Here is a 26750-nt window from a genome sequence, read left to right as displayed (position 1 = left end):
CTGTTGTAGTTCAGTGTTGAATCTTTCACATTTGAATTAGCTTGTGTACTTTGCCAGATTTATGTTTTTAGGAAAAATGTTACTGCTGCTACGTACACTGTAATCCTGTCATTAAACTGTATAAAGGAAACCACTTGTGTTCTTTACTTTCTCAACACCCATCAATTATATCCTGAAGTCTACTTCTCACATTCGATTATTTTTCAACATCATTGATAAGTGCATGTTTGTTGTGTTGTGTTGTTTTTCTCTTCTTCTGAGTTTTAGCTGCATAATTTTATTATGGGAACCCGATTATATATAATTTTGTGAATTTGATATTGTAGATACAAGAACAACGGATGAATTTTAGCTTTAAAGTGAGTGGCCATTCTAACTAATCTCAAAGTTCTGTCACTAATAGAAATATATACATTTCATCCCATTTAATAAATAATACAATTTAATTAATGAGAAATTGAGGACGGGATCGTTAACACACCGGAAGGTACCGAATGGCAGGTTTGTCAAGTTAGCCGAATGTAGCTGATACAACACAGGAAGTGAGTGTTTTTTTTTCTTCCGATTTTAATAAACACACATGAGAAGAACAAGTTATTTGGACCAGATAGCAAAATTAAAAACACGCAGTGAAGCCAACACACACACACAGAGCAGCATCTGATACCCAATACACACCTTTAAAAACCGGAAGCTTGATTATCATGTACAGAAATAAACACAAAGTCACATTTTGCCCTTCATTTGGACATAACACAGAGCTGTTATATGTCAGATTGCTCTATTTTTCAATTTCTATTGTATTTTATATTCCATTGCATTATATTTCTATTGCTGTTTTTGAGATTTTCCTATTTTCATTCTATCTATTTTCTATATATGCTTGGCATTTATTGTGGACAGCAAAAAGAATCAAAAATATTTGTTTACATTTGACAGCAATGACTTTGAATGTTGAATAACCTCTTGAGACCCAGAGGGGGAAAAGGTGTTTTCATTTGGAGTTTTTGGGGACAACTGATCATTTAGGTTTTTTGGGGATAACTTAAGTGTGGGGGTGGTAAAGGTAAAACACATTTCAAAGAAAAGAAAACATATTTTAAACTTAATTGTATTAATCTGTTATAACGCTGCAGTGGCCAACAGGGCATCATTGATGTTAGACAACAAAAAAACATGTTTTACCTTCTGCGTCAGGTGCATCTGAAAGTATTAGAGGAGTGCAGCAAAAACTAAAGTCCACCACAGAGGGAGGAAATGAATTACTCCGGAGGATATACCGATAACAGAGCGGATTTATTTTGGAGAAAAAGGTGACCGGAAGTCGTGCTGTGTAACTTCGGCCGACTTGACTTCGCTAAGGCGAGCTGGAGGGAGAAAAAAAAAACACGCGAAGAAAAAACGGCTGATCTGACCCGGTTCGTGAGGCGGATTCGGATAAAGTTTCCCAACTGTCCCGGCCCGAGGAGGCTCCTGGAGGGGGCCGACGGGGGATCGCTTCCACCGGTAATCACCGCCGGAGTTATTAGTCGGCCGTTAATGAACTGTTATTCTCGGTGTGTCGTCCCCACCGCCGGAAGTCTGCATGGAGCTGCGTCTCACCGAGGCAGCGGCGGCGTCGACGTTTTTTTTTTTTTTTTTTTTTTTTTTTTTAAATTCGAGACTCTTTTTTTTTTCCCTCTCTCCTTTTTTTTTTTTTTTTTTTTTTTTTATTTTTCTCTGAGCCCAGATGAGCAGGCAGTGAGGAATAATGGAGGCGGTAGGGAAGCTGCGGCGGCCGCGGCGGCAGCAGCCGTGTTGTTGTGCGGAGCTTAGCGGAGCATAATGAACATTTAGGCCTCCTTCTATCGAGAGCGAGCCAGCGAACAAAAGGAGAAAATTAATGGAGGCGAGTTAGCTAGCGCCAGCCTGCTAACGCTAGCCGTGTGTGTTTGTGGCCCGCTGGCAGCTGGCCCGGTTCGGGCTGTCCCATCTGGGGTGACTGCTGTTTAAAAAAAAAAAAAAAAAAGAGAGAGAGAGAGAGACTCTGGTTTTTATCGGATTTACCACAAAAATCGCGTTTACACGACCCCATCAGAGAATCGCTGCTAACGTTAGCTTGCAGCTAGCAGTGCCACAGTTTTGAAGCCAGTTTGCGCCCCCTCGTTGAAAAGATGCCTGAAGGAGCACTGAGACGTTGACTTCTTCAACCCACAACGACCCCCGTCCTGCCCAAACGCCAGACAGCCAGAGCCTGGGGGGAAGTTAATTCATTCTCCTCAGGAGCCTGTCACATCATTTATTAATAGGTTGTGCAACTGCAGAGGAGAGGAGGCTCAGAAAAATAACATTTACTGAGTTATGCATTGCTAATATTTTGCATGAAACATCGTTTCCTCAGTGTTTCCGGAGTGTTCAATAATTTATTATGCTGAAGTATATATTTCATGGTCCCCACAACACACACACACACACACACACCCACCCAAAGGCCTCAACAGTTACAGTTCCATCAACTGTCAGCTGTCTTTACTAACATGTAGTTATATGCATGCTCTTCTTGCTATGTGACCAATATGGCTATGCATGGCATTCACAATATTCACATGCATACAGGGAGCCAAACCTCAGCAGTTGTTTTACTGTTGGTCTATTACAGCAGCAAAGTATGTGGAAAATTGTGTGCAAATGCATGCCAACATGGAACAATGAAAACATGAAACTTCCTTTTTGTGCTTCAAAGAACATGGTGCCTATGTGTCAGTGGGAGAGTATCAGGAAACAGAAGTTTCATGATGAAAAAACTGAAAGTAGTCTTTTAAACAGTGAGTGTTGTTTTAATCAAACTATATGCCCTCTTAGGAAAGATTGTTATTTTCTACATATACTAAATATTTACAATATTTTGACACGTTGAGTTGTATTCTACAATTACACTCATTGACCTGTTGTGGATGAAGAAAACACTCTTAAGATTATCAACTTTGTTAGTAGCAACACATACTGTGTAAGAGACTAGCCAGGAAATGCATGGGCTGTGTTACAAATCATTACAAAAAAAAAAAAAAGCCTCCAAGATTGATTATCATTAGTGTTTTCTTAACTCTTGCCTCTTCTGTCCTCCTGAAGATTTTTAAAATGTATCCCCTCTGGCATTGAACATCTTTGCCTGATTCCTTTTTATATCCTCTCCTCTGTACGTCTGATCAAGTGTTATTGTTAAAATAAGCCGAACCAAACGTAAGCTCATAAACTTCAAAGCTTCTGCCTTTAACCAATAAAAACTGTCATCTCAACCTGCATAGCCTTTGAACCCCACACTGATCCTGAAACTTGACATCTTCAGCGTGTCAGTCAATAGAGGAGAGGATACATGCAAAGGAAACAAACTAAGATGATTGAGGTGCGGCCATGCATGGTCTCATTTCACATGAAATTATAAAAACAAACAAGAGCCTAGTAAGAAAAAGGAGGAGGAGGAGGAGGACGGGTGTTTTCTAAGTGTGTTGCTTTTTAATTACAGAAATAATGGACGATTCCCATTTCAACTCATCATACTTTTGGTCTCCCGTCCCCACTGTACAAGGACAGGTAGAGGCAACCTTATTGTTGGAATTGTCTTGAAATACACATGGTATAGTGGTATGTGCTATGGCAAAAGATTCCCGGAATCGAATATCTCTTTCTGTGTATGGAAATTCTTTAAAGACTACATAACACCAGACAATGATTTGACCCTGAACATGTTAATAACACCACTGAATAATGCTCGCTCAGTTGGCAAAGTTGGCTTAACATCATATTGAAGTTATTTGAGTATTGAGTGTTTGACACACAGAAGGTTGACATGATCCCTCCTGTCCCTCTCCTCTCTCATCTCTACAACCCCTCTTTGTTCCTTTTTTTTTAAACTTACTTTTTGCATCTCATCACGCATTTGTTTTCTCTTCTCTCTCCCGTTGCCTTCTCCACTCCCCCCCCCCCCCCCCCCCCCACATGGATCAAACCCAACAATCGCTCCTACCCATCATTCTTCCCATTTTGCTTTGGGAGACCTCTCTCTTGCCTTTCATTTTTAACCCCTCTTTTTCTCCTCCATTCCTCCTGGTCCTTCTCCATCTCAAAAACTTTAACCACTCTTGTACAACCTTCGTTGTCCCTCTTATTTTCTGTCCTTTTCCCTGTCATTTGAAATTCCTTTCTTCATCATACTCCTGTGACCTCATCTCCATTATTTATCGTCCATCTACTCCTCCTCTCACCTCACTTCTTTATGATCCCCGTGTGCCTCATTTCTTATACCCTCTTCTTGACCCAATCCTTACACTGTCATCAAACCTCCCAACATTTTACTGTCCTTCCTCCTACCACCAACCCACCCCTCTACTCACCCCTATTTAGATCGAGAACGCCATGTTCCTGAACAAGGCAAAGGAGCAACTAGGTCCAGAGAAGGCCAATGCGCCCTCCTTCCCACACTCCTCTGCGTCTTCCACCGCCTCCCCTCACTATCCCACGGCGGTGCTAGCCATCCCTGGATCAGTGGATGCGGGGCCTGGGGTGCGGGTTGTCCCCAAACAGGAAGGAGGTGGGGGTCCTGCGGGAGGAGGTGGTGGCAGCAGCGCATCTTTAAGTGCAGTTGGAGGACACCTGCACCAGTCGCACACCTCCCAGAACGTCACCGTTGTGCCTGTTCCTTCCACGGGTATCATGACTGCAGGTCAGTGGGATGCCGGCTCCTTTTTCCTGAATCAGAACATCCACCCTGTGAGCGAAGTCAGGGTTTTCTCTCACAACACAAATCCTTACATGTCAGATGACAGTTTTTCTTTTCTTTTTTTAAGCGGGGTTAGTAATCACCACCCCTCAAGGCACGCTGGTCCCCACTGCCTCTACGCAGTCTTTTGTAGCTGGCCCCCCCACTGCAACCACTATGATAGTGTCTGCGGTGCACCCCTCAAATGCAGGTAAAACAAAAGCACGTGTCATCGCTTCAGTAATTTTATAATGGTCTTGTCAGGTGCTCGTATCATAGTAATTATAAGTGCACTACTCAAGGGAATATATTATTTTAGCCATGTCTTGCGTCGCAGTCCCCACAGTAACACCCACTCCATTGGAGCAGGCAGGATTGAGCTCTACACAATTATGTCACCTGAGAATTTGTTATTGGATTTTCTCAGTATTTTTTATCCTTAAAATGCATCATCTCTCCCACTAAGATCAAAGTTAATTGAGGCCAAATTTTAATGTCATGCACATAATTGTGTAGCGGGACTGTCTCTCTTCAAGAGCCACACACCAACTCCTCCCTTCACTTCCTCTCGTTTTCCTTCCATTTACTTGTACTATTCTGTTGTTTCCAGACAAGAAGGATGATATTGCTGTCCCCCCTGCAGTTGTTATGCCAACTCCGTCAAAGCGAGGCAGGAAGAGCAAACAGGTGATGGGCAGAGTGGCCGGAGTAGGTGGGGTCCTTCCTCCAGGGAGCGACGCTTTAATACTGGCACACCTTGCTGCAGGCGGACAGGTGAGGGCCTCAGTTACACATATTTATGACTGTTTTTGTAGCATTTACGGATATATTGTGTTTTTCATAATAACTAATAGCTTGTTGTCATTTTGTTATAGCACCACAGTGCTGACCCATATGACCTGTCAAACGATGAGGATGATCACACTAGCAAGGATGGTCCCAAATCCTACAGGTAGTGGAAAGACATTTACACACAGCGTATCTGCCATAGACAGAAGAATTTATATTTACCCCGACATCAGATCTACTTTGTGTGCCATAAAGTTTATCTCTTTTCTCTCAATTCTTGCTTGCCAAGGTGTCGAATGTGTGCTGTCACGTTCTTCAGTAAGTCAGACATGCAGATCCACGCCAAGTCCCACACTGAGGCCAAGCCCCACAAGTGCCCCCACTGCTCCAAGTCGTTTGCCAACTCCAGCTACCTGTCCCAGCACATCCGCATTCACAGCGGGGCCAAGCCCTACACCTGTACCTACTGCCAGAAAACATTCAGGCAGCTCAGTCACCTACAGCAGCACACACGGTACTGAGCCCACTGTTTGTGTGATCCTTTGTGTGTGGTTTCTGCAGCCAAAGCACATGTCTGTGTGTGTGTGTGTGTGTGTGTGTGTGTGTGTGTGTGTGTGTGTGTGTGTGTGTGTGTGTGTGTGTGTGTGTGTGTGTGTGTGTGTACGCTGATGGATGAAGGGATTTGCTGGGGTCTTTTGGGAGAGTGTTGACAGTGAAAAGCTCTTTCTGTGAAGCATCACCTTTGGAGGTAGAACACTTGAACCAAACTTTCATCTAGTAATGCCTGTAAACTTGTTTTCTTTACATATTTATTAGCGATTAATTATGTTCTTTTTTGTTACATAAGTGATCGGAACAGGAAGTTTTATCACTAAATTCAACCACTTATGAGCTAAATTCCTCTGAGAATACATAAGAGCCTGGGTCAACTTTGAGTACCAGTTACCACCTAAATATACTGCAATTTAACAGGTGATTAGTATTACCTTTCTCATTTTGAATTGACACTGTCTGCATGCTGTCGTATGCCTCTTTGTGGTTATTCTCTCTTCCTCTTCGGGTCTACTTCACCTTTCACACCAATCTTTAAAGCATCCTCTGTTTGTCTATGAATATTCTCATTCATCCAGGTCATTGTTCTCTCTCTCAAAATTGATCCGTAGACCACTGCACCTTTCATTTGTCTATCCAAGGGGCTTCATCAGTTCATGCATCAGTTCATGAAAGTACTGGTTTCACTTGACCATTGTTGGTGTCACGTGTGAGCGACAGTCGTCGGGGTCAGGTGTACCCCTGGTGGAGGACGATTGTTCAGAGGTTAAGTTGTGAATTCTCCAGATGAAAGGGCGACATTGTAAATGGGAGATAGGTGGTGTCGCAGACTCCCTCCCCTGTTCACATGAGACCACAACAATGGTCAAGTGAAACCAGTACTTTCACAGGTACTTTGGTGAACACACCCAGGTCTTTCCACTGTCTTGGTCAGACAGGAGACGAGGAGACCAACAAGCATGACCTGATGAAGCCCCTTGGATAAGAGGCGAAACGTCTTCATACACAAATACAAGTCAAGTTGCCTACGAATCAATTTTGAGAGAGAGAGCATCCTCTGTTTGGTTTGAAGCACCTTGTAGAGATCATTCACTGTCATCAGAGCCACCAATTATTTTCAAATATTCCATATTCCATTGAATTTTATGTCAAAAAGAAATGATCGCTGATTATCAGCATATCAAACTGTTGGTAAGCAGTGAAAATTTTGTCAGCTGGGAAGTCTGTCTCCTTTTTAGAGCACACAAAGTGTGACTACACCTTGTGTACTATGTATGAAAATTCACCACCATGTTGTCATGTTTTGCGCTGCGTAAACTTGCATGTTTTACACACTTGCATGATTGAGATTCGCTGTTCAGTGATGAGAGCACTTCCACCTCTTCAATTCACGTCACAAAAAATGTTTCAATTTCACGTTTGACCTTGCCATTCACCTTTTTCATGCTTTCATTTCCCTTCTTGTCATGCACTGGGTTTTCTTTGTGGATTTCAGGCTGTAGTTTTAATGGGGAAGATGTGCTCATCTGGCACACCTCTCATATTGAATTTAAATTCAGTTTGACTGCAGCAGAGCCAGACATTTGCATATATTATATATTATACATTACACACACTCACCTCAAAACAGGGCACACCAAATGGAGAGAGAGACTGCGAGAGAGAAAGAGAGAGAGAGAGAAAAGCGTGACTGTGCTTGCTGTATGTTTTTGTTCTGTGTTTTCACGACTCAGACACAGCACAAAGAGCACACTGTCAAAAGAAATGATCTACGATCAACGCCATTGATCACAGATCCTTTTAACTTAAGCGCATGATTTAGTCTTCAGTTATTCATGAAGTTTGGTCATGCTGTAGCTTAAAAATCTCTCGCTGTTTCTCTCTCTCTGTTCTTTCTCTCTCCACCCCTTCAACCCTCCAATCCTGGTTTCCCGTGTTAGAAACCACACTGAGGCCAAGCCCCACAAGTGCCCCCACTGCTCCAAGTCGTTTGCCAACTCCAGCTACCTGTCCCAGCACATCCGCATCCACACTGGGGCCAAGCCCTACACCTGCTCCTACTGCCAGAAAACATTCAGGCAGCTCAGTCACCTACAGCAGCACACACGGTACTGGTCTGGGCTGGGCTGGGCTGGGCTGGGGGGATTTCAATGTGCGGGTGGGTTGTTGTGTGCATGTATGGGAGCAGGTGTGTGTGACTCTGTTTTGGGTATTTGTAGCTTCTTTCAAATCTGGACAGCATGATGTGGCATCTTATTGTGGTAGTGTAGCTGAAAGAGCCCTTTCTGTAATTCAAATCTTAATAAAAAGTTAATTAAGCCATACACTAAAAGAAAAAGTATTTTCCAATACTATCGAGCAATGATTCTAATTTTAATTATATTAATTAATAGAGGCAAAGTTGCTTTATTTGCAATCTAGTGCTTTGTATAGGATGAAACTAATTATCCACTTTTAATGCATGTGGCACTCATTTTCTAATTCTTTAAGTAAGTGTGATTTATATTTATTTTATTTGTATTGTCTTAGGATTCACACCGGCGACCGACCGTACAAGTGTAACCACCCTGGCTGTGAAAAAGCCTTCACTCAGTTGTCCAACCTGCAGGTAAACCAACTCGGCAAGACTTTCAATTTTGCGGTTGTTGTTGTTTGTTTCTTTCTTTATTTTTGCCACATCTCGTTCACGTTTCTTTTCTCCTTCACACAGTCTCACCGTCGGCAGCACAACAAAGACAAGCCGTTCAAGTGCCACAACTGTAACCGTGGTTACACAGATGCTGCCAGTCTGGAAGTCCATCTGTCCACACACACTGTCAAACACGCCAAGTTGTTCTCCTGTGGCCTCTGTAACCGATCCTATACCTCGGTACGTTAAATATTTTGTGTTTGTTGATATTGAACAAAAACAGCTAGCCATTGTTTTTCATGGATGAATTTCATGAATTTATTTCCTAACCAACATCACGTCTTGTGTTGGACTCTTCAACTCCAGGAGACGTATCTGATGAAACACATGAGGAAGCACAACCCCGACCCGCTAACAGTGGCGGCAACAGTAGCCGCCCAGCAGGCCCAGGGCCTTACGCCCGGTGGAAGCGGCAGGGGGCGAGGACGTGGCCGAGGGAGAGGCGGAGGTGCGAGCAGAGCGAACCAGCTCCAAAGCCAGACCAATCCAAATAACACCAACCAGAACCCTAACCCAGGACCCCCAGGCAGCTACCAGCCACCCCAGCAACCCACAGAAGCTGTGGTCCCATGCCCGTTTGACCTGCACCAGTACAAGACAGTGGCAGCCAATGAGATCCAGTACAAACCAGTCTCTGTGGCGGACCTACCCGTTGTCCACAAAGACCTTTGCCTCACTGTCTCCACATCAGCCATACAAGTGGAGCACATGAACTCATAGTCTGCGTCTTCCCACTCTGTTCCAGGACTTACTTGTTGTCCCTGCAGTGTAAAAAAGTCCATAAGAACAAGCAATTTAACCGTATTCAACATTTTAGTCTTCTTAAAGAAGAAAAGAAATGGCTCAGGGTGGAGTTTTTTGGGTTTTTCTTGTATGAATTTGAAAATGCAACCCATAAAAAACAAAAAAACAAAATAGCAGAATCAATTTAAATTCACTCCCCCATGTGTGTGGAGGATGTTATTTTCAAAGGCGTGTTTGCTCAAAGTCAAAGGTTCAAGTCAAATTCAAGTAACTGCCTGCCATTTTTTTCCTTAATTTTAAGAAACTTTAATTCTGAGTGCAACATTAAATTACTTGTTAAAGCACAGATATTTTACAATGTGCAGACCCTCAGCCTCTGTGTGCCAAGTACACTCCCGGTCAAAAGTTTGAGAACACCCCCATTTTTCCAATTTTTATTGAAACTAACTGAAAACAATGACCTAAGTTAAAAAGACATTCTCACAGAATGGAGATATTCGTTCACTTGCAGCATTGGAAGTAAATGAAGTCTTGAGTTGCCCAACCTTCCATCTGTGCAAATGCACCACTGAAACAAACTGTTATTACCCGACTACAGTAGAAAAATATGTATCTGAATGGTGAGAGGCGGAGAACGAAGACCGACTGGTCAGAGGTTCTTCCTGGGTAACTAAAATTTAGCTCAACAAGGAGATTCAATGAAAAACTCCTGTTTTCTGTTCTATGTTTTCATTTCAGAAACGCTGAGACATTTAATCATGTAAATTTAACAGCTGGAAAAAATGAGGTGTTGTAAAACTGTTGAGCTGTTGTGTGTCTCTCAGTAGAAATGCTGGTCCAGGAAATTAATATTACTGGTGTGCTTAGACTTCACCAAAACTGAATCTGGGATCAGTTTTAGCTTTTATAACATTATGAATATATTAAATCCAGGCCCAGATTTCTCAACAATATCTTTATTCTAATTTTACATTAAAACGGCTGTGAGTCAAAGGACAAACGGTCAACTTACTTTCTTGCACCTCGGATCTGATCCTAAACCAGCACTTCTGCTCTGGGAAGCTTGATAAAAGAGGCTCAGTGGTGTTCCTGCTCTTTTTTTATAGTATTGTTCGCAATAGGCATCGTTTTTTGGAGGATTAAGGTGTAAAATATCTGTAAATCAATTTTAAAAAATTACACTACTTTCTGAACATGTATGGTCCAAAGAATAGTGTAATTTTTGAAGACATTCAGATCATATTAATCTGAGTATTTAGTTCAAGCCAAAACAAGGGAGAAAAATAAGACGAAGAATGAATCACAACAAACTGTAGAGATTCATAATAGTAACTGACACAGCAGGGCAGTGCTACTGATGTGGAGAAAAAAAAGGTTGGACTAAAGTAGATAAATTTTAATGGGTTGGAGTGACATTATCAAGATGCCGTTGACAATAAGCCCCGGATCGGAGAAGTGGAATTTAAGTTTGAGAAAGGACCGCAGGCGATGAGGAGTAGCAAGACATAAACGGCATGATGTGTTGTGGAATCTCAGAGTTCATTTCATTAATCGTGACGTCCTTATTCACACCCACCTCCACTCAGACAGCGAGGAGTCGAGGAACCATTTCTTTGTCAGAGCCCAAAGTACTGGACAAAAAAAAAAAAAAAAAACAGCTCAAGAATGCACTAAAAATGAGGACTCTGCTGCAGAGTGAGACACGGACACGAGAGAGAGAGAGAAAGCCGGGGTCATGGGGTGGGGGGGTCACAAAGAAAGCACTTGGGGCTTGTACTTCACGCCTATGTTTGTCATCATTGTACTTTTTTTAATATATCATGTATGTATTTTTCTACCAACACAGAAATGTGTGAACAAACTCGAGAGAAAGCAAAGTGAGTGCATGAATGTGAGGGGAACAGAGAGAAAAGTCCTAGCTGAGTGTTTGGTCCCATGTTTTTCCTACTGTTCAAAGAACGTGAGTAACGACAGCCCAACTCATCATTGTCAGGATAGTTGTTGGGGAAATATTGATTGTGTGATAAAATGGCTGACAGGTACTGTTATCGATCTTTTTTTTTTTTTAGAACTTTTCATACATATTATTACTACTTTCATTATGACTGTATTGCAAATGTTATCCACATTATTATCTAACTGAGGCATTATTGTATTTCAGTATGCTGTACATAAAATAGATAGAAAAAACATTTTCACCTGTAAAAGGGAAGTATGTCTTGTGTAAAGCATATATGGAAACTAAAGGAACTCAAATTAACACGTACCAAATCATCAGCTGTGTCCCAGGTCACCTTTAGTGCTGATGTACATGGAGAGCCATGACCAATAAACACAGATCAATAACAGGCTGGGAAGTTTGGGAATTTTGTCAAATGTTAGGAAGAATTTTTTCCTATGTGATTTGTGACAGCACAACATTTCCTCCACTTTGGCCCATTTTACTCGTGATATTCATTCTAATGATGGCACAAATTGAACATTTGGCCAAACAAAGACAAAGTTTTATAAATAGATGTCATTAACAGCAGCTGTTGTGTGACATGAACACTGTGACACTTTGCAAAAGTCAACAACTGCATTCAGAAAATGAATCTGCACTGACGAGATTTCTTCCATAAATGCTTTCACAGATAATTTGAGCACATCATAATCATTTTCTAAAACTAGATCGTGACACAGTTGACCTGGGACATTGCTGCCATATTTCATTCTACCCAATCAAAATGTTCAGGCAGCCGAAACACTGGGCTGGTGGTCTTCATGTGTATTCCTCCTTGTATTTCATTGTGTCTTTTTATGAAAAATAACCCATTCTCAATATTCTTGTCAATGTAATTACTGATGCTCCTGACAATAATACAGTTATTAACTGCCCTCTTATGCTACACTTTTGCATACTGTACGCACCGTTACACCTCTTGATCATCTGAACAGACTGTTTCTTCCCTTAAGGAGAATAAAGTTCAAAAACAGTTTATGATGAAAAAAGCTTCAGACTGCATGGTACTGATAGGAATGTATGATTATCTGAATCTCTTTTTTGAATGATTTGATAAAATCTGTGGCCCAAATTGTGTCTGATGTTTGCTGAATTAGAATTATAAAAACATTATTAGAAATGACGCACAGGTTGAGGCTGGTAGTTTCAATAATTAACCAATTTGACGAATATGAATGTCAAATTGATGTTGAATGGCACTTGGAGTTAGAGATGAAGGATTTCAGGTACAACACAAAACAATCTGCCTGTTATTTGGAAAATGCAACAGTCATTTGGCCAACACCAAAGATTCATTCAGATTTTATTATACAAAGAGGGACACTGAACTTTCTGTCAGAGCTACAAATAAAAACAACACAATTAAACACACGCCCATGTCAGAAAGAATAGACACTAATAAACACAACCAATTTAGTCCAATTGCAACACAACTCGGTATCAACACACAGAAGTTTGGTCTTCAGTACTGATCGGTCCTTCAGGTGAAACAGCTGAATGAATATAGGATTGGAGGGCCACCCTACCCTACCTGGCCCAGGAGTCTTATATCTCAGGTTCCCATCTGAAGCAGTCACAGAAAAATGTGTAAAGGATTTTAAAAAGATAATGAAAAAATTAGAAGGGATGAAGAGTAAAAACATGTCATAATGTTTAAGGAAACACAAAGCTGGGCTGCATTCAAACTGAACCCGAACTGAGATTAAAATTTGTATCAATTTAACTTGAAAGGAAAATTTGTAAAATAATAATAATAATAACAAAAACAGTTCAAAATAGTTTGAAGGCTGAGCTTTCAATGTACGGGTGCGCTGGGTTCTTGTTACAGGTGTGCCCGGTTGTCTCCTTTCTTGAGTGGGCGCGTCTTTGTGCCGTTAATCGTGACTACATGCTCCCGTTAGGTAAATCTTTTGTGTTAAATTATCGAGAAATAACGAGATGTGAGACACACTTTCTAAAGTAACGTATTCACAGTTAACTGTAAAGTGTGATCTACGTCCCGGACTCTACTGTAAATCCGGCGTGTGTCCCGCCCCGGCGGCGCACTCCATGACTGAGAACCAACCACACGGATGTAAACTCAGAAGTGGGCGGAGTTTGTGCCAGCTCAGCCAATCAGAACGAGCCGTTCGAAGCTCCCACCAAAACAGTTGAATTTGAAATTCAAACCGCCGGAGACGACGGAGGCGACGGACGGTGAGTACTGCGGACTGTTGTCGGTGATCCAGGTGACTTTTTCATTTAAAACTTCTCATTTAACTTAGTCCACATTGTGAACGAAGTGCCGCAATTCAAAAACCCGCCAAATAGCTCGGTAACTTTACCGTTTTGCTGTTTTCAGTTAGCTAGTTTTTTTGAAATCCAGTCGATGCTAAGTTTGCTTTTCTTCCGTACTTGAATCGTTTTGTTGTTGAGTCGGTTGTGTCGGTTGTGTTTCAGCACCTAGTATCTCCTCTGGTACTGTTAACTGCCACTAAGTTTTATGATTTTGACTGTTTGACGCCGAACTCATGCAGCTGAACAGTTGGGCCATCTGTTGCTTCATTATTTTTTTGTTCCATCTCATAATATTGACAGACTGACTCTTATTACCAAAACAGTCAGTGTAACAAAGCTTTTCGTTAAACCTGCTGATCTTCAGCAGGTATTTCCAGATTCAGCCAAATGGGAAAGACAGTCCGTTTATGGAAATAATGTTAAAGCTGTTAATAGTTAATCTTGTCACCAGTCCTGACAGATTATGTCCAGGTATTATGCTTTTGGTTGCCTGAAAGTGAGTCTTTTTTGAGTTTGTGCCTCAGGTGTGACACATACCTGGTACAAACTGGAGGTAGAACATGTCTCTGGTAGATCCCCAAGATGTTCTAAGATTAATCTGGTTTGACCAAAATTTATCTCTAAATTTTCAGCAGAGTATGTCCCGCTTACCAGTTATGTCCAACAAGAGGGTCCTCATGAGTAGCAGCAGCTCAGAGAACAGCCAAGACCATGCTCCTGCTCAGGTGTGTACTGAAAACCATCAATTCTCCTGCTCTCATACACTTTACCTGCAGCCTACGACTGCTTAGTGATCAGTGCTCTTACTTCACGCTGAAGGTGAGTTTTTTTTCTGTATGTTTTACAGAAGAAGATTCGAAAGGACCCGGAGCCCGTCAAACCCCAGGCAGCAGCTACAATCATCGGGGGCAAGCGGCCTCCTGTTGCAGCAACCAGGGCGCCTATATGTAAGTTGCTGAAACATGAATATATGTAATTACATATAATTTTTGACTTCCTGTTTATTGAACAAAGTTCTCTGTGTTTTGTTTTTTTTTTTTGTCACAGCTAAGCCAGTCAGGAGTTTGGGAGCTGCCACTGTGGCTGTTGGTCCATCCGGAGGTAAGATGGCTGCTCTGTTGGGCATTAGAGTAAAGGCTGTGAGCATTACAAGATCATTTTTCTAAATTTACCACCTTGGGGCAGGCAAATTCAGACATCCATCTGGGTCATCATATGCTCAAAGTTTATAGATCTGTGTATTGTGGAAACACAACTCAATTTTATGCATTGTCCCTTGCTGGTATTTTTCACATCAGGTGTCCTGAAGCGATCTATAGCCTCAGCTGCAGCAAAGGGAGTCAACAACAAACAGCCTGTTGCTTCTACCGTCACAAAAGCAGGTGAGACAGCGAATCCATTTGGTTTTTTTGCCCAATACAAAATTAGGTCAAATGGCTAAATTGATATTCAGAGCTTAGTTAATGGCTGTCCAGAGAGCAGAGCAGTTACCACCCACTTCTAAAAAATACAATTTTAAAAAATCAAACCTATTCCATCAATTGTTTATTTTTTGCTAACTGTCATTAGGTGCAAAGGAAAGGAATGTTTATCAAGTTTCAGCAGGTAGACATTTCAAGGTGTCTGCTGTGAAGACAGAAAAAGACTGTTGCGAGCTGATTAGATTTGTTGATGATGCTCTTTTTTTCTTTTTTTTTTTTTATAGGTGGAGGCACCCGACGACATGCATGGGACCTCAAGGGCAAGGTCAGCGACTTAGAGGATAAGATCCGCAGCTACCAGACAAGGGTTAAATCTGTAAATCAGGAGAATGAGGCTCTGAAAGGCTCAGTGGCTGAGAGCCAAACAAAAGCGGCACAGGTTGAAAAACGGCTTGAGAAGCAGCAGAACCAGATCAGGTACTACAACAATTTTTTGTACAAATGAAATGAATCAGACATCTTATATCATTCCATCATTGTGCTGCAAAATGTGTTTGTGATCCATTAAAATCTTTTTGTTGATTGAAGGGAGTATGAGGAGGAGCTGCAGTCACTATCAGGAGTCCGGGATGAGTTGGAGAAAGTGTCCAGTGAGAGGAACACTCTTCAAAAGGAGCTTTCCAACTTGGAAGGCAAATACAAGGTCATGGAGACACTCCGAGATAGCCAAGAGACAGAGCTACAAACTCTTAAGGTACAATGCCTTAATGTCTTTGGTGTGCAGTGTAATCAACAACTATTTCAGTTGACCTTCCTGCATCCATAGTCCATGTGAAACTGTCTTATCTTACCTGTGGATTTCTGAGATTCAATCAACATCAAGAAAATCAAGGCGGAAGTTAAGAAGTAAGATGTTCATATTTTGGAAAAGAGGTTATTTTTATTTCTTCTTTTCTCTCCAGATGAAGCTGTCGGTCCAGGAGTCAACTCTGGCCCGTGTGCAGGCGACTCTCAGAGACACAGAGGAGGAGGTCCGCTGTCTCAAAGAGACTGTGGCTCAACAAAATGATGATCTTCATGCTGGAGAAATGGAGCGCAGGCGGCTCCACAATACCATTCAGGAGCTCAAGGTGAGTCACAGTACTGGGTGGTGGGGACACATCCAGCTGTCCACACTTTTCTTTTAGTTCTATTGCAATTGGTTGTATTATTAGAGAACACTTTGGTCCATTGCTTGTATGGATTGTTTTATTTTTGCACTCAACAAGCTTCTCTCTAACACGAGGCTAATTTGTCCATGGCCTTTCTCAAACAGGGCAATATCAGGGTCTTTTGCAGAGTGCGGCCAACTGTGGATGGAGGACTTAGCAAACACATTCAGCTCCCAGCCACTGACAACAAGATGATAACACTGGCCAAAACCGAGGAGGTGAGAAACCTATCAGACGCCATAAGTGACAAACACGTGTCCTGTCAGTCTCCTGTATTTCCTGTCTAACCAGTTACATTGAAGAAAGGTGACAGAAACATTGGCTTTTGGTTGTGTAGACCATGTATGTTTCACACTACAACATTTAAGTTATCACTCGTCTGGTTTTCAGTCTCACACAGGCAAAACTACGGATACTCAGAAGAATTACAACTTCAGTTTTGACCGTGTGTTTGGCGCCAAAGCTTCACAACAGGAGGTAACCTGTCTCATATCAGAATTTTTATATAATCATGTATTTAATATCAATTATGTATCAGCTAAATTCCATGTTTGTTTTATCTGCAGGTCTTTGAAGAGATTTCTCTGCTGGTGCAGTCGGCATTGGATGGCTACAACGTCTGCTGCTTTGCCTATGGCCAGACAGGAAGTGGAAAGACATATACTATGGAGGGAGAGGAGTTTAATGAGAACAGAGGTGTCATTCCCAGAGCCGTGCAGCAAATCTTCAAAGCTGGAGAGAAACTGGGATCGCAAGGCTGGGAGGTTAGTTTGTGCTGTCATGAATGTGGGGGCCAGCTGCTGATAACCTCAGTCAGACTGCCAGTTTAAAATGATGAAATATTCCTTTGTTTCACCGTAGTTCAGCTTCACAGCAAGCTTTGTTGAAATCTACAATGAGAGCCTGCGGGACCTCCTCTACACCGGCAAGGCCAGCAAGAGGCCCGAGCACGAGATCAGAAAGTCAGCCAACAATGAGGTGACGATCACCAACCTCACCTATGAGAAGGTCTCCAATGAGGACCAGGTGAGGCGGACAGATATTTATTAGTGGAAGCAACAATTGTTGACATTTAAAAAACGACTGCACAATGATTGACATAAAGGTGAATAACACACACACACTATTTTAAAGTAAAGCATCTCTGATCCTCCTCCAGGTTCTTGGCCTGATAGCTCTGGCCAATCAGAATCGTTCCACAGCCCAGACAGCCCAGAATGATCGCTCATCTCGCTCTCATTCAGTCTTCCAGCTGGATATTGAGGGAATAAATGCTGGCAGGGATGTCAAATGCAAGTGTGAGTATAATCCTACTTGTAGAACATCAAAATATTAATTGGCCGTAACTTCTGCAAGCGAAAGAAAAAATTCCTGTCATTGTTGTTGGATCTTTTCTACCATCTAAATCTATCTTTGTAATTCCTGCAAATCTTTTCTCATAAACTTTATTTTTGTGTGTTTGCACAGCCACTCTGTGCCTGGTGGACTTGGCTGGCAGTGAGCGATTGGTGAAGAGTCAGTCTCAGGGTGAGCGCTTTAAAGAGATGACGGCCATCAACGGCTCCCTTTCCAATCTGGGCATCGTCATCACGGCACTGGCCAACAAGGTCTGTAAAGAATAATCTTAAAATTAGACCTGGACTCAGGCTGGTGCAGCAGAGCCTAAAACCTACATTCTCTCTAATGACCATAAAAGGGTGACTTCACAGTTTTGTTTTAATTTTTATAGTCGGGTTTAATTGAAGTCTATGGGGGGAAATTAACCATAGAAAAATAAACGGTTGACATCTAAATTAAACTTAAAACTTTAAAACAGAAGTTCACAAACCAAAAAGTGACATTGGTGCTTTGTCACTTGGTTCCCTGCTAACTTAGAAATATAGTGTATTAGACTAGGCTGTTAAGGATGACATCTAAATTATGTATGGGTAGTTTTCTTTGATATGAATAAATCCTCTTTGTTTTTCAGGAGAATTATATTCCCTACAGAAACTCGAAGCTCACTTACCTTCTGCAGGGCTGCCTGGGAGGGAACAGCAAAACGTGAGTCGTCTACTCCAACAGATGCTGCGTGATGTGACGCATGAACTCTTCAGCTATTTGTGCACTGTTGGGGGTTTGGTTTTAAAAAACATCAGTTAATTGGAATTCATCTTTTAGACAGTTTAGAATTCTAACTCTGAAGCCAGTCGGAATTATTTTCATTAGTTCATTGATTACATTTCTGTCTTTCTCACCCAGCTTGATGTTTGTGAACATCGCACCAGAGACAGACAGCTTCGGGGAAACCCTCAACTCCTTGAGGTTTGCCAGCAAGGTCAGTAGCATCAGTGGTTGTTTACGATCTAATAATAATGTATAATGTGACAGCTGGATGGAACAACAACATCAATCAAACTGACAAAACATTTTTTTCCCACTTTCACAGGTGAATGATTGTGTTATTGGGACCGCAAGTGCCAACAGGAAGTAAAAAGCTCCTTGAAAAAACAACATTTTGTCCTTTAATACTTTCACTGTTGTCACCATGTAAAATATCTACACTCTTCTGTCGTTTTGGTTTTGCTTGCATATTGTAATGTTTGGTTAATGTTTAGGATGTCAATCAGTGAGAACCAAAAACTTATCCTCTATATTCTTGGGGTCACCAACTAAGGCTTTTAAAAACCTTTACACTTTACTGTAAGTGGATTTTGTACATATTTTTAATCAGCCTTTTTTTTTTTTTTTTTTTTTTTTTTTTTTTTTTTTTTAAATAAATGACTCTTGACTGATGAGGAGATGAATAAAAAATTTAATCTCATAGTTGCATCACGTGTTCTTTCTTTGACCAATTTAAATATGCTGTATTGAAGTAACAGCGCTATATATAAATCGATGTAGTGCCGCTAAGCTGATACTGTATGTTTGTATGTTGTTCCCCCCCGACACACACACACACTTTTTGTTTTTGTGGGTTCTCCCCACCCTCCCATGTGTACCGACTGGCCCAACACACTGTAATAATAAAGATCAGTAGATGGGCTACTTGTATTTCCTGAGCTGCCTAGCATTCATTTCAAAGCATGTTCCAATTAAAACTACGTTAGTTACATCCATTTCCTGAGAAAACTACAGTATTTAAAATTTCTGAGTGCGTATTCTTATGAAGTTGAATGACGTGAGAATGGAGTCACTGAGACTTTTGTGGATGAATCCACCTCTGAACTTCCTGTTACCTTCATTTCAGTTTTGCGTTGCATACAGTGGGTTTTAGTTCTAAACAAAACCCGGAGGATTAACTGGATAAATGATGATGCACTTCACCAGTTATCATTGTTCAAGTGTTATGTCTGTGAATATTCTCATTTATCCAGGTCATAGTCATATCTGGGCAACAAATCTCTGTCTAAGGGGCTTCATCGGTCTGACCAAATTGGAGTTGGACTCAGGTCTGTAATCTCTGTGGGAGTTTTTAACAAACCTTGTGCCAACAGGAGCTTAGTGGAGTTTCACTGCTGACTGTTAGAGCACAGAGTCACTGTTACTACCAGTGTTTTGTAATATTTTTCTGATTAGGGCCTCGGTGCAGGCCTGAGGCCCCGATCAGAAAGACCTGGGTCCAACTCCAGGTTGGTCACACCGATGAAGACCTTTGGATGAGAGACAAATCTAAGTTCAGTGGCTTTCCATTCAATTTGCTGCCTGGATAAGGTCAGTGTTATTTTTCTCAGCAGTGTTTTATGGGTTAAGATTTAAATGAAACATGACTTTTTAATAATTAGTTGGTGTTCACTGAAGTAAATGTGGACACAACAACAGAAACATGCTCTGATAATAACCTTCATTAGTTTCAGCCAGGTGTTCCTAATAAACTGTTAATTTAAAGATTTAATTCAAACGTGCCTGAGAACACGATGTGGAATGAGTTCTTGTGATTTCAACGTGAAATAAAAAAGTAACGTGTTGTGAATGAGCAGGTCGTTTGGATCGTCATGATTTATTTCTGGTATTTTGTGTCGGCCGAAGTCTGCCCGCTGTCTGGAGCCGTTAAAGGCGCCGCTCCGCCGTCTGTCGCTGCGGAGATCAGATGGGAAGAACCGGGAGCGAAGATGGAGCTCAAAGTTCAGGACGCGGATAAACCGGCACCACCCGCCGGCTCCAGCTCGGCCACACACCGCCCTCCGACCGGCCGCAGCGTCAACTGAAGCCGTGAGTGTGTGGTCGGTTATCGGTCGGTTGTCTGTCGGTGTCGGTGTGTGTTTGCTTTTTTCCTCCGGAGCCGTTGGCGCTAAGCTAACAGGCTAACGACTGTAACATCTGTAACGGCAGCTAACGGTTTCTGTGTGTGTGTGTGTGTGTGTGTGTCCGCTGTGAGGGAGGAGGAGACACAACAACAACAACAACAACAACAATAACGTCAGCTCCTTCTCCTGAAGCCTGAACAAACACTGTGTGTGTCTCCAGCTGTTTTTTTTTTTGTTGTTTTTTTTGTGCGTTGGTCAAAAACAGCAACACACAAAAAGTGACATTGTTGTTGATCTCGTTACACAATCCATCACTTTCCGCCTGAGTCCTCCCTCCTCTCAGCACTGTCGTTGTGTTGTCGTTGTGTTGAGCTCAGGCTGGGTGGTGTGTAACTCTGGTCAGGTTGAGTCTTTTGTAAATGAACAATCAGGTGGACATCTTCTGTCATCATCAGTGAAGGTGACTTCATGATCACAACATCACACTTCATGTTTCCTCCAGCTGTATTTCTGAAAACTTTGGTCCTCCAGCATCAGCACCATGTAGATGTTTAATACAACATCACACTTCATGTTTCCTCCAGCTGTATTTCTGAAAACTTTGGTCCTCCAGCATCAGCACCATGTAGATGTTTAATACAACATCACACTTCATGTTTCCTCCAGCTGTATTTCTGAAAACTTTGGTCCACCAGCATCAGCACCATGTAGATGTTTAATACAACATCACACTTCATGTTTCCTCCAGCTGTATTTCTGAAAACTTTGGTCCACCAGCATCAGCACCATGTAGATGTTTAATACAACATCACACTTCATGTTTCCTCCAGCTGTATTTCTGAAAACTTTGGTCCACCAGCATCAGCACCATGTAGATGTTTAATACAACATCACACTTCATGTTTCCTCCAGCTGTATTTCTGAAAACTTTGGTCCACCAGCATCAGCACCATGTAGATGTTTAATACAACATCACACTTCATGTTTCCTCCAGCTGTATTTCTGAAAACTTTGGTCCACCAGCATCAGCACCATGTAGATGTTTAATACAACATCACACTTCATGTTTCCTCCAGCTGTATTTCTGAAAACTTTGGTCCACCAGCATCAGCACCATGTAGATGTTTAATACAACATCACACTTCATGTTTCCTCCAGCTGTATTTCTGAAAACTTTGGTCCACCAGCATCAGCACCATGTAGACGTTTAATACAACATCACACTTCATGTTTCCTCCAGCTGTATTTCTGAAAACTTTGGTCCACCAGCATCAGCACCATGTAGATGTTTAATACAACATCACACTTCATGTTTCCTCCAGCTGTATTTCTGAAAACTTTGGTCCACCAGCATCAGCACCATGTAGATGTTTAATACAACATCACACTTCATGTTTCCTCCAGCTGTATTTCTGAAAACTTTGGTCCTCCAGCATCAGCACCATGTAGATGTTTAATACAACATCACACTTCATGTTTCCTCCAGCTGTATTTCTGAAAACTTTGGTCCACCAGCATCAGCACCATGTAGATGTTTAATACAACATCACACTTCATGTTACCTCCAGCTGTATTTCTGAAAACTTTGGTCCTCCAGCATCAGCACCATGTAGATGTTTAATGCAGAATGTGGTTTATCTCACTGAATGGAGCGGCCTCAGTTAAAGTTTAAACCTTTACCTTTGTCTCATTCTCTAATAAAGCAGCCTCCACCATCTACTGCTTACAAATACATTATAGTTTCCTTCACATTCACAACACCTACAATAATCATGCAGAGGTTAATCCTTGTATATGTTAAACATGGACACAAAATCTAGAGTCACTATTTGAGTCAGATGAGTTAATGCTTGTTTAAAAGCACAGTTGCTGTTGATCTAAAGCAGAAAACATAATTTAATTAATTTCATGAGTTGGTGGAGGAGGAAAATACAACTCAGTACAACAGCAGCTCCGAAATGAACGTGACATTGAGGACGCCTCTAAGTTTCAGTTTTTGTCTACACTCTCGGCGGTTTAGTTCACCTGGCAGTCATTTCTGAATCTGTGTTTTCTGCCTTGTATGCCTGCCTTGTTGACTCATATTTCCAGAGAGCTGTTTTGTCCGCCTCATTTCTCTGAGAGTTTGTTGTAAATCAGCAGTAACAGCTTCAGATGTAGTGCAACCTTCACATAACCTGAAAGTTCAATCAAAGCTGGAGTTGAAACCAGTAGGATGATTTATTAATTCGTTTTTGAGTCATTTATAAAAAAAATGGTTGCACCTTTTTATTAAATTGCGAGTGTTTACTACTTTGATCTGGTTTATATGATTGTAAGCTAAATATCTTTGAGTTTTCAGGCCTTATCAGATGATTCTCTATTTTCTAAAATGTATAGATGAAAGGTTTAATTATGAGAACAATCAAACATAAACACAGTTAATAGTTTTATTAGTTAAGAGTAGTTTGAGCAAAGACTGGGATAAACTCTCAGGTTTATCTGTTATTTATTTTGATTATTTATTATTACTCACATGTAGCCTGGATATCCTCCCTGTAAACATTCAGCCCAGTTTATGATAGTCATGAATGTTTTTCTCCCACCAGATGCAGTCCCTGCCTGTGGAGGTGGGCAGCAGCAGCTCAGCTCCCAGCGACACATCCGGCTCGATGGTGCAGGTGTGCTTTCCCAGCACTCAGGCCTCGGTGCTGGACAGCCTGAACCGGCAGAGAGAGGACGGCAGCCTCTGTGACCTCTCTATCCACGTCCAGGGACAAGTGTTTAAGGCCCACCGCTGTGTCCTGGCTGCATCCTCGCCCTACTTCCATGACCAGGTGGGAAGTCAAAAAACTGCCTGATGTGTAAAAGAAAGATAACTGATGGTTTCTACTCAACACGTGGAAGCTCATTAGTGTCATATTCATCAGTTTCTGAAGTGAAGAAGGTTTGCTTTAACTGTCATGTACCATGTCCCACCATTTACAAGATAAAAGGGAGCTGCTGACCTCAACTTAAAAAGTAGTCAGGGGTGGAAAGAATACTTCCAAGGGTCTCCTAAATTCCACTGTGACCAGCGGGAATTTATGAGAGAGAGCCGGGGGGGAGTAGCAGTACAAGAGGCAAGACTAACAATGGCGTCCATCCCCAGGTACTACTGAAAAACATGTCTACAGTGTCCATCCCAGCCGTGATGGACCCGCTGGCCTTTGAGAGCGTGCTGAGTTGTGCCTACACCGGGCAGCTCCGCATGTTACGCGAGGACATCGTCAACTACCTCACAGTGGGCAGCGTCCTGCAGATGTGGCACATTGTGGATAAATGCACTGAGCTGCTGAAGGAGGGACGTGCCGCCGCCGCTGCTGGAGGAGGAGGAGGAGGAGGAGGCGGCGTACAGGACAGAGCTGGTGTGGGAGGAGGTGTGGTGACGGGTAACCCCGGGTGTAGCAGCAGTAACGGAGACGGTGCCCCAGCTACTGGTAACAACGCTGGTGGTGCTGTTGGCAGTCAAGCTCAGGTCGTGGGATCCAACGAGCCCCAGCGTACACCCCTACCTCCCAGCCGCCCGTCAGTGAGCGAGAGCCAGTCGCCCAGCAGCACCAACTACTTCAGCCCCAGGGACGGCAGTGGAGCAGCTGCTGCCGGGGCTTCAGCAGATGGAGGCGGGGCAAGCAACACCCCGAGCTACTGCACCCCATCGGGAGGGGAGGAGGCCTTTCTCATCGAGGAAGAGGAGGAGGAGGATGTAGAGGAGGAAGAGGAGGAGGTGTTGTACCACCAAAGGAAGAGAAGAAGAGTAGGAGGCAGCGGAAGGAGGAAGAAAGTGACCTCCATATCAGAACAGGAAGTTGGTGTCAGCGACAGTTTTGGTGTCTCTTCATATCAGGTGAGTGAAGACATGGAGGTCTGATAGCAGCACTTTTGAAAGAAACAATTTAATTTTTTAAAAGCAGAGAACTCATGATGTGTTTCTGAAAAGGATGGGGAAGACTCGGCGTTGCCACCACAGAAGCGTCCCACCTACAGCCAGCCCAGCATCATGCCTCGAAAACAATGGGTGGTGGTGAAAACTGAACGCACGGAGGACGACGACCTCATCGTGGTGTCTGGGGAGGAGGGTGGAGAAGATGAGGAGGAAGAGGATGACAGGGAGTCGGAGCTGGCCAGAGAGAGGGAGAGAAGCGACTTCAACATCTCAAACGTCAGGAGCCTTTCAGCTGAGCTGGGAAGCCGAGCCGAGAGCGACATGGACTCACAGGTGAGTTTTAAAAACATGGTGTGCAGAATAGAAAGAGAGCTCCTAAGTTGCAGATTTTAGAATTGTATTAAACAGCTTCTGTCTCCAGGAGCATCTTAAATACAGCCTGATGATGTGATGAATAATATATTCTCTGTGCATGCAGATATTGCTGCACCGCTCAGTGTAGTATGGTGTCATGCCACAAATCCCGAAGAATTGTTTCTTCAAGTAGGTTTTACTTGTAAAGTTTGCTCTCCCTGTCTGTCTCCAGATGGACTACTGCCAGTCTTCAGAAGACTACCTCAAGTTCGAAGGCAGTTTAATGGAACAGACGTTAGCGCAGCACCTCCATGACAGTGCTGCAGGTCAGAGCCAGGGCGCTAACCGTGCTGTCTCAGCGCTGCTGGGCCAGGTTCAGTCTGCAGCCACAGCCAGGGCCCAGCTCTTCCCCTTGGACATGCAGGGGAACCAGATCCTCCTCTACAGCCAGGCCTCCGGACTCTCTCTGGACACTGCAGCCCCTCCCCTGGGGATGGCAGGGGGCATGATCGGGGCAGCCTCGTTTAAAAGTCCCGGTCTGGAGCACGGAGCGGTCCACCTGTCGGTGCAGGGCGGCTTGGGAGTGGATGGTATGGACAGCGGGGGGATCGGAGGCGGAGGAGGCAGCGGCGGCAGCTCGGGGGGTTCAGGGAAGGTGTTTATGTGCCACTGCGGTAAGACCTTCACACACAAGAGCATGAGGGACCGCCACATCAACATGCACCTGGACCTGAGGCCTTTCCACTGCCCTGTCTGCGCCAAGAAGTTCAAGATGAAGCATCACCTCACCGAGCACATGAAGACGCACACCGGCCTCAAGCCGTACGACTGCCTCAGCTGTGGCAAGAAGTTCATGTGGCGCGACAGCTTCATGAGGCACCGGTCGCACTGCGAGAGGCGCAGTGGGCTGGGGGAGAGCGGGGAGGGCGGGAGCAGCAGCGAGGGAGGGAGGAGAGGGGCAGGTGAAGATGGGCCAGAGCTGATCTCCTCCCCCCACCTCCTCCTGTCTGCAGGAGACGGGGGTCAGGGTAATATCCTGGGAGGAGGAGGGAGAGGAGGAGTGTCCGTTCCTTCTCCACATCTCTCCGGCTCTGTTCTGTCGCCGCAGCATGGCGGCGTCTCGGCCACAGGAAGTAGCAGCAGTAACGGCAGCAGTGCTGCTCCCACAGCAGGGCTTCTAGGGGGCGTCACTCAGAGTCCAGGTCAGGCATCGGGCATGTTTGGTGGTCTGGGGCTGGGTCGAAGTGTGTGTGACGAAGACGTGTGTGAAGTCAGTGCCAACGACAGCAGCGTGACTTAAACCAAAATCCTGTTCTGCCCAACGGGCGCCTCGTGGTGAGGTAGAAGACCAGTTCCTGTTTCCTGCTGCTGCTGGAAACACTGTAACTGGAAGATGTGCGACTGAGTCACTTTGAACTGCCACCACTCAGCATCAGTAGCAGGAAGTGCGTTCTTGGACAGACGAGGTTCCTGTTGGACACAACCAAAAAAAAACCAAAAAAACAACCTGTAGGTGTTTACAGAAAATCGATGACGTTCCTCTCACAGACTCGTGGTTTTGCTGATGCCATCTGAAGTTCTCTGCAGCTCTTGTCCCGCAAAATACTTCAGGCAACTTGCCTCCGAAAAGTGGCCTCATTAAAAACGGTCCTTGTGTCTCAGTGAGTAAGCTATTGTTTTAGATATTCCAGATTTTATTAAAGTTTTATTTTTCTTTGGGGTTGATGGAAGAATGTGTGTGTTGAGAGGAAACCAAAAATGAAAAGACAGTGCTTCACTAACTGTGACCTTTTGTGGCAACATTATAGTATCAGTAGAGTAGACAATGGCTGTTGAATTGCTGTGA

At 43.2% G+C, this 26750-nt stretch overlaps 3 protein-coding genes across 6 annotated transcripts; all 3 read left to right on the top strand.

The window, feature by feature from the left end:
* Positions 1 to 1737: 1737 nt before the first annotated feature.
* Positions 1738 to 11193, top strand: znf384a (zinc finger protein 384 a). Of its 3 annotated transcripts, none has more exons than XM_029513670.1 (11): positions 1738 to 2804; positions 3503 to 3570; positions 4381 to 4699; positions 4824 to 4946; positions 5379 to 5509; positions 5611 to 5687; positions 5814 to 6038; positions 8017 to 8184; positions 8606 to 8684; positions 8787 to 8945; positions 9072 to 11193. In XM_029513670.1, the coding sequence occupies exons 1-11, from the start codon at positions 2531 to 2533 to the stop codon at positions 9483 to 9485; spliced, it is 2037 nt and encodes a 678-aa protein (XP_029369530.1). In that variant the 5' UTR covers positions 1738 to 2530; the 3' UTR covers positions 9486 to 11193. The 3 variants fall into 3 exon arrangements, with proteins under 3 accessions (XP_029369530.1, XP_029369529.1, XP_029369531.1); XM_029513669.1 differs by having other exon boundaries at positions 5346 to 5509; XM_029513671.1 differs by lacking the exon at positions 8017 to 8184 and having other exon boundaries at positions 5346 to 5509.
* A 2476-nt stretch (positions 11194 to 13669) lies between these two features.
* On the top strand, positions 13670 to 19129 carry kifc1 (kinesin family member C1). Of its 2 annotated transcripts, none has more exons than XM_029514375.1 (17): positions 13670 to 13707; positions 14421 to 14513; positions 14636 to 14735; positions 14836 to 14889; positions 15087 to 15170; positions 15494 to 15686; positions 15798 to 15963; positions 16172 to 16339; positions 16525 to 16638; positions 16811 to 16897; positions 16987 to 17184; positions 17282 to 17446; positions 17580 to 17718; positions 17888 to 18027; positions 18390 to 18463; positions 18662 to 18737; positions 18849 to 19129. In XM_029514375.1, exons 2-17 carry the CDS (start codon positions 14427 to 14429, stop codon positions 18891 to 18893), a joined length of 1890 nt encoding a protein of 629 aa, XP_029370235.1. In that variant the 5' UTR covers positions 13670 to 13707; positions 14421 to 14426; the 3' UTR covers positions 18894 to 19129. The 2 variants fall into 2 exon arrangements, with proteins under 2 accessions (XP_029370235.1, XP_029370236.1); XM_029514376.1 differs by having other exon boundaries at positions 13696 to 13739.
* A 1367-nt stretch (positions 19130 to 20496) lies between these two features.
* On the top strand, positions 20497 to 26398 carry zbtb22b (zinc finger and BTB domain containing 22b). The gene is made up of 6 exons (XM_029514796.1): positions 20497 to 20611; positions 23235 to 23462; positions 23777 to 24097; positions 24167 to 24511; positions 24605 to 24883; positions 25137 to 26398. Exons 2-6 carry the CDS (start codon positions 23235 to 23237, stop codon positions 26202 to 26204), a joined length of 2241 nt encoding a protein of 746 aa, XP_029370656.1. The 5' UTR covers positions 20497 to 20611; the 3' UTR covers positions 26205 to 26398.
* Positions 26399 to 26750: the final 352 nt, after the last annotated feature.

The sequence above is a fragment of the Echeneis naucrates genome, chromosome 11, assembly GCF_900963305.1.
Source record: "Echeneis naucrates chromosome 11, fEcheNa1.1, whole genome shotgun sequence".
Lineage (NCBI taxonomy): Eukaryota > Metazoa > Chordata > Actinopteri > Carangiformes > Echeneidae > Echeneis > Echeneis naucrates.
Note: the sequence above shows the minus strand (reverse complement) of the source record. Positions and strands in the feature narration are given on the sequence as shown.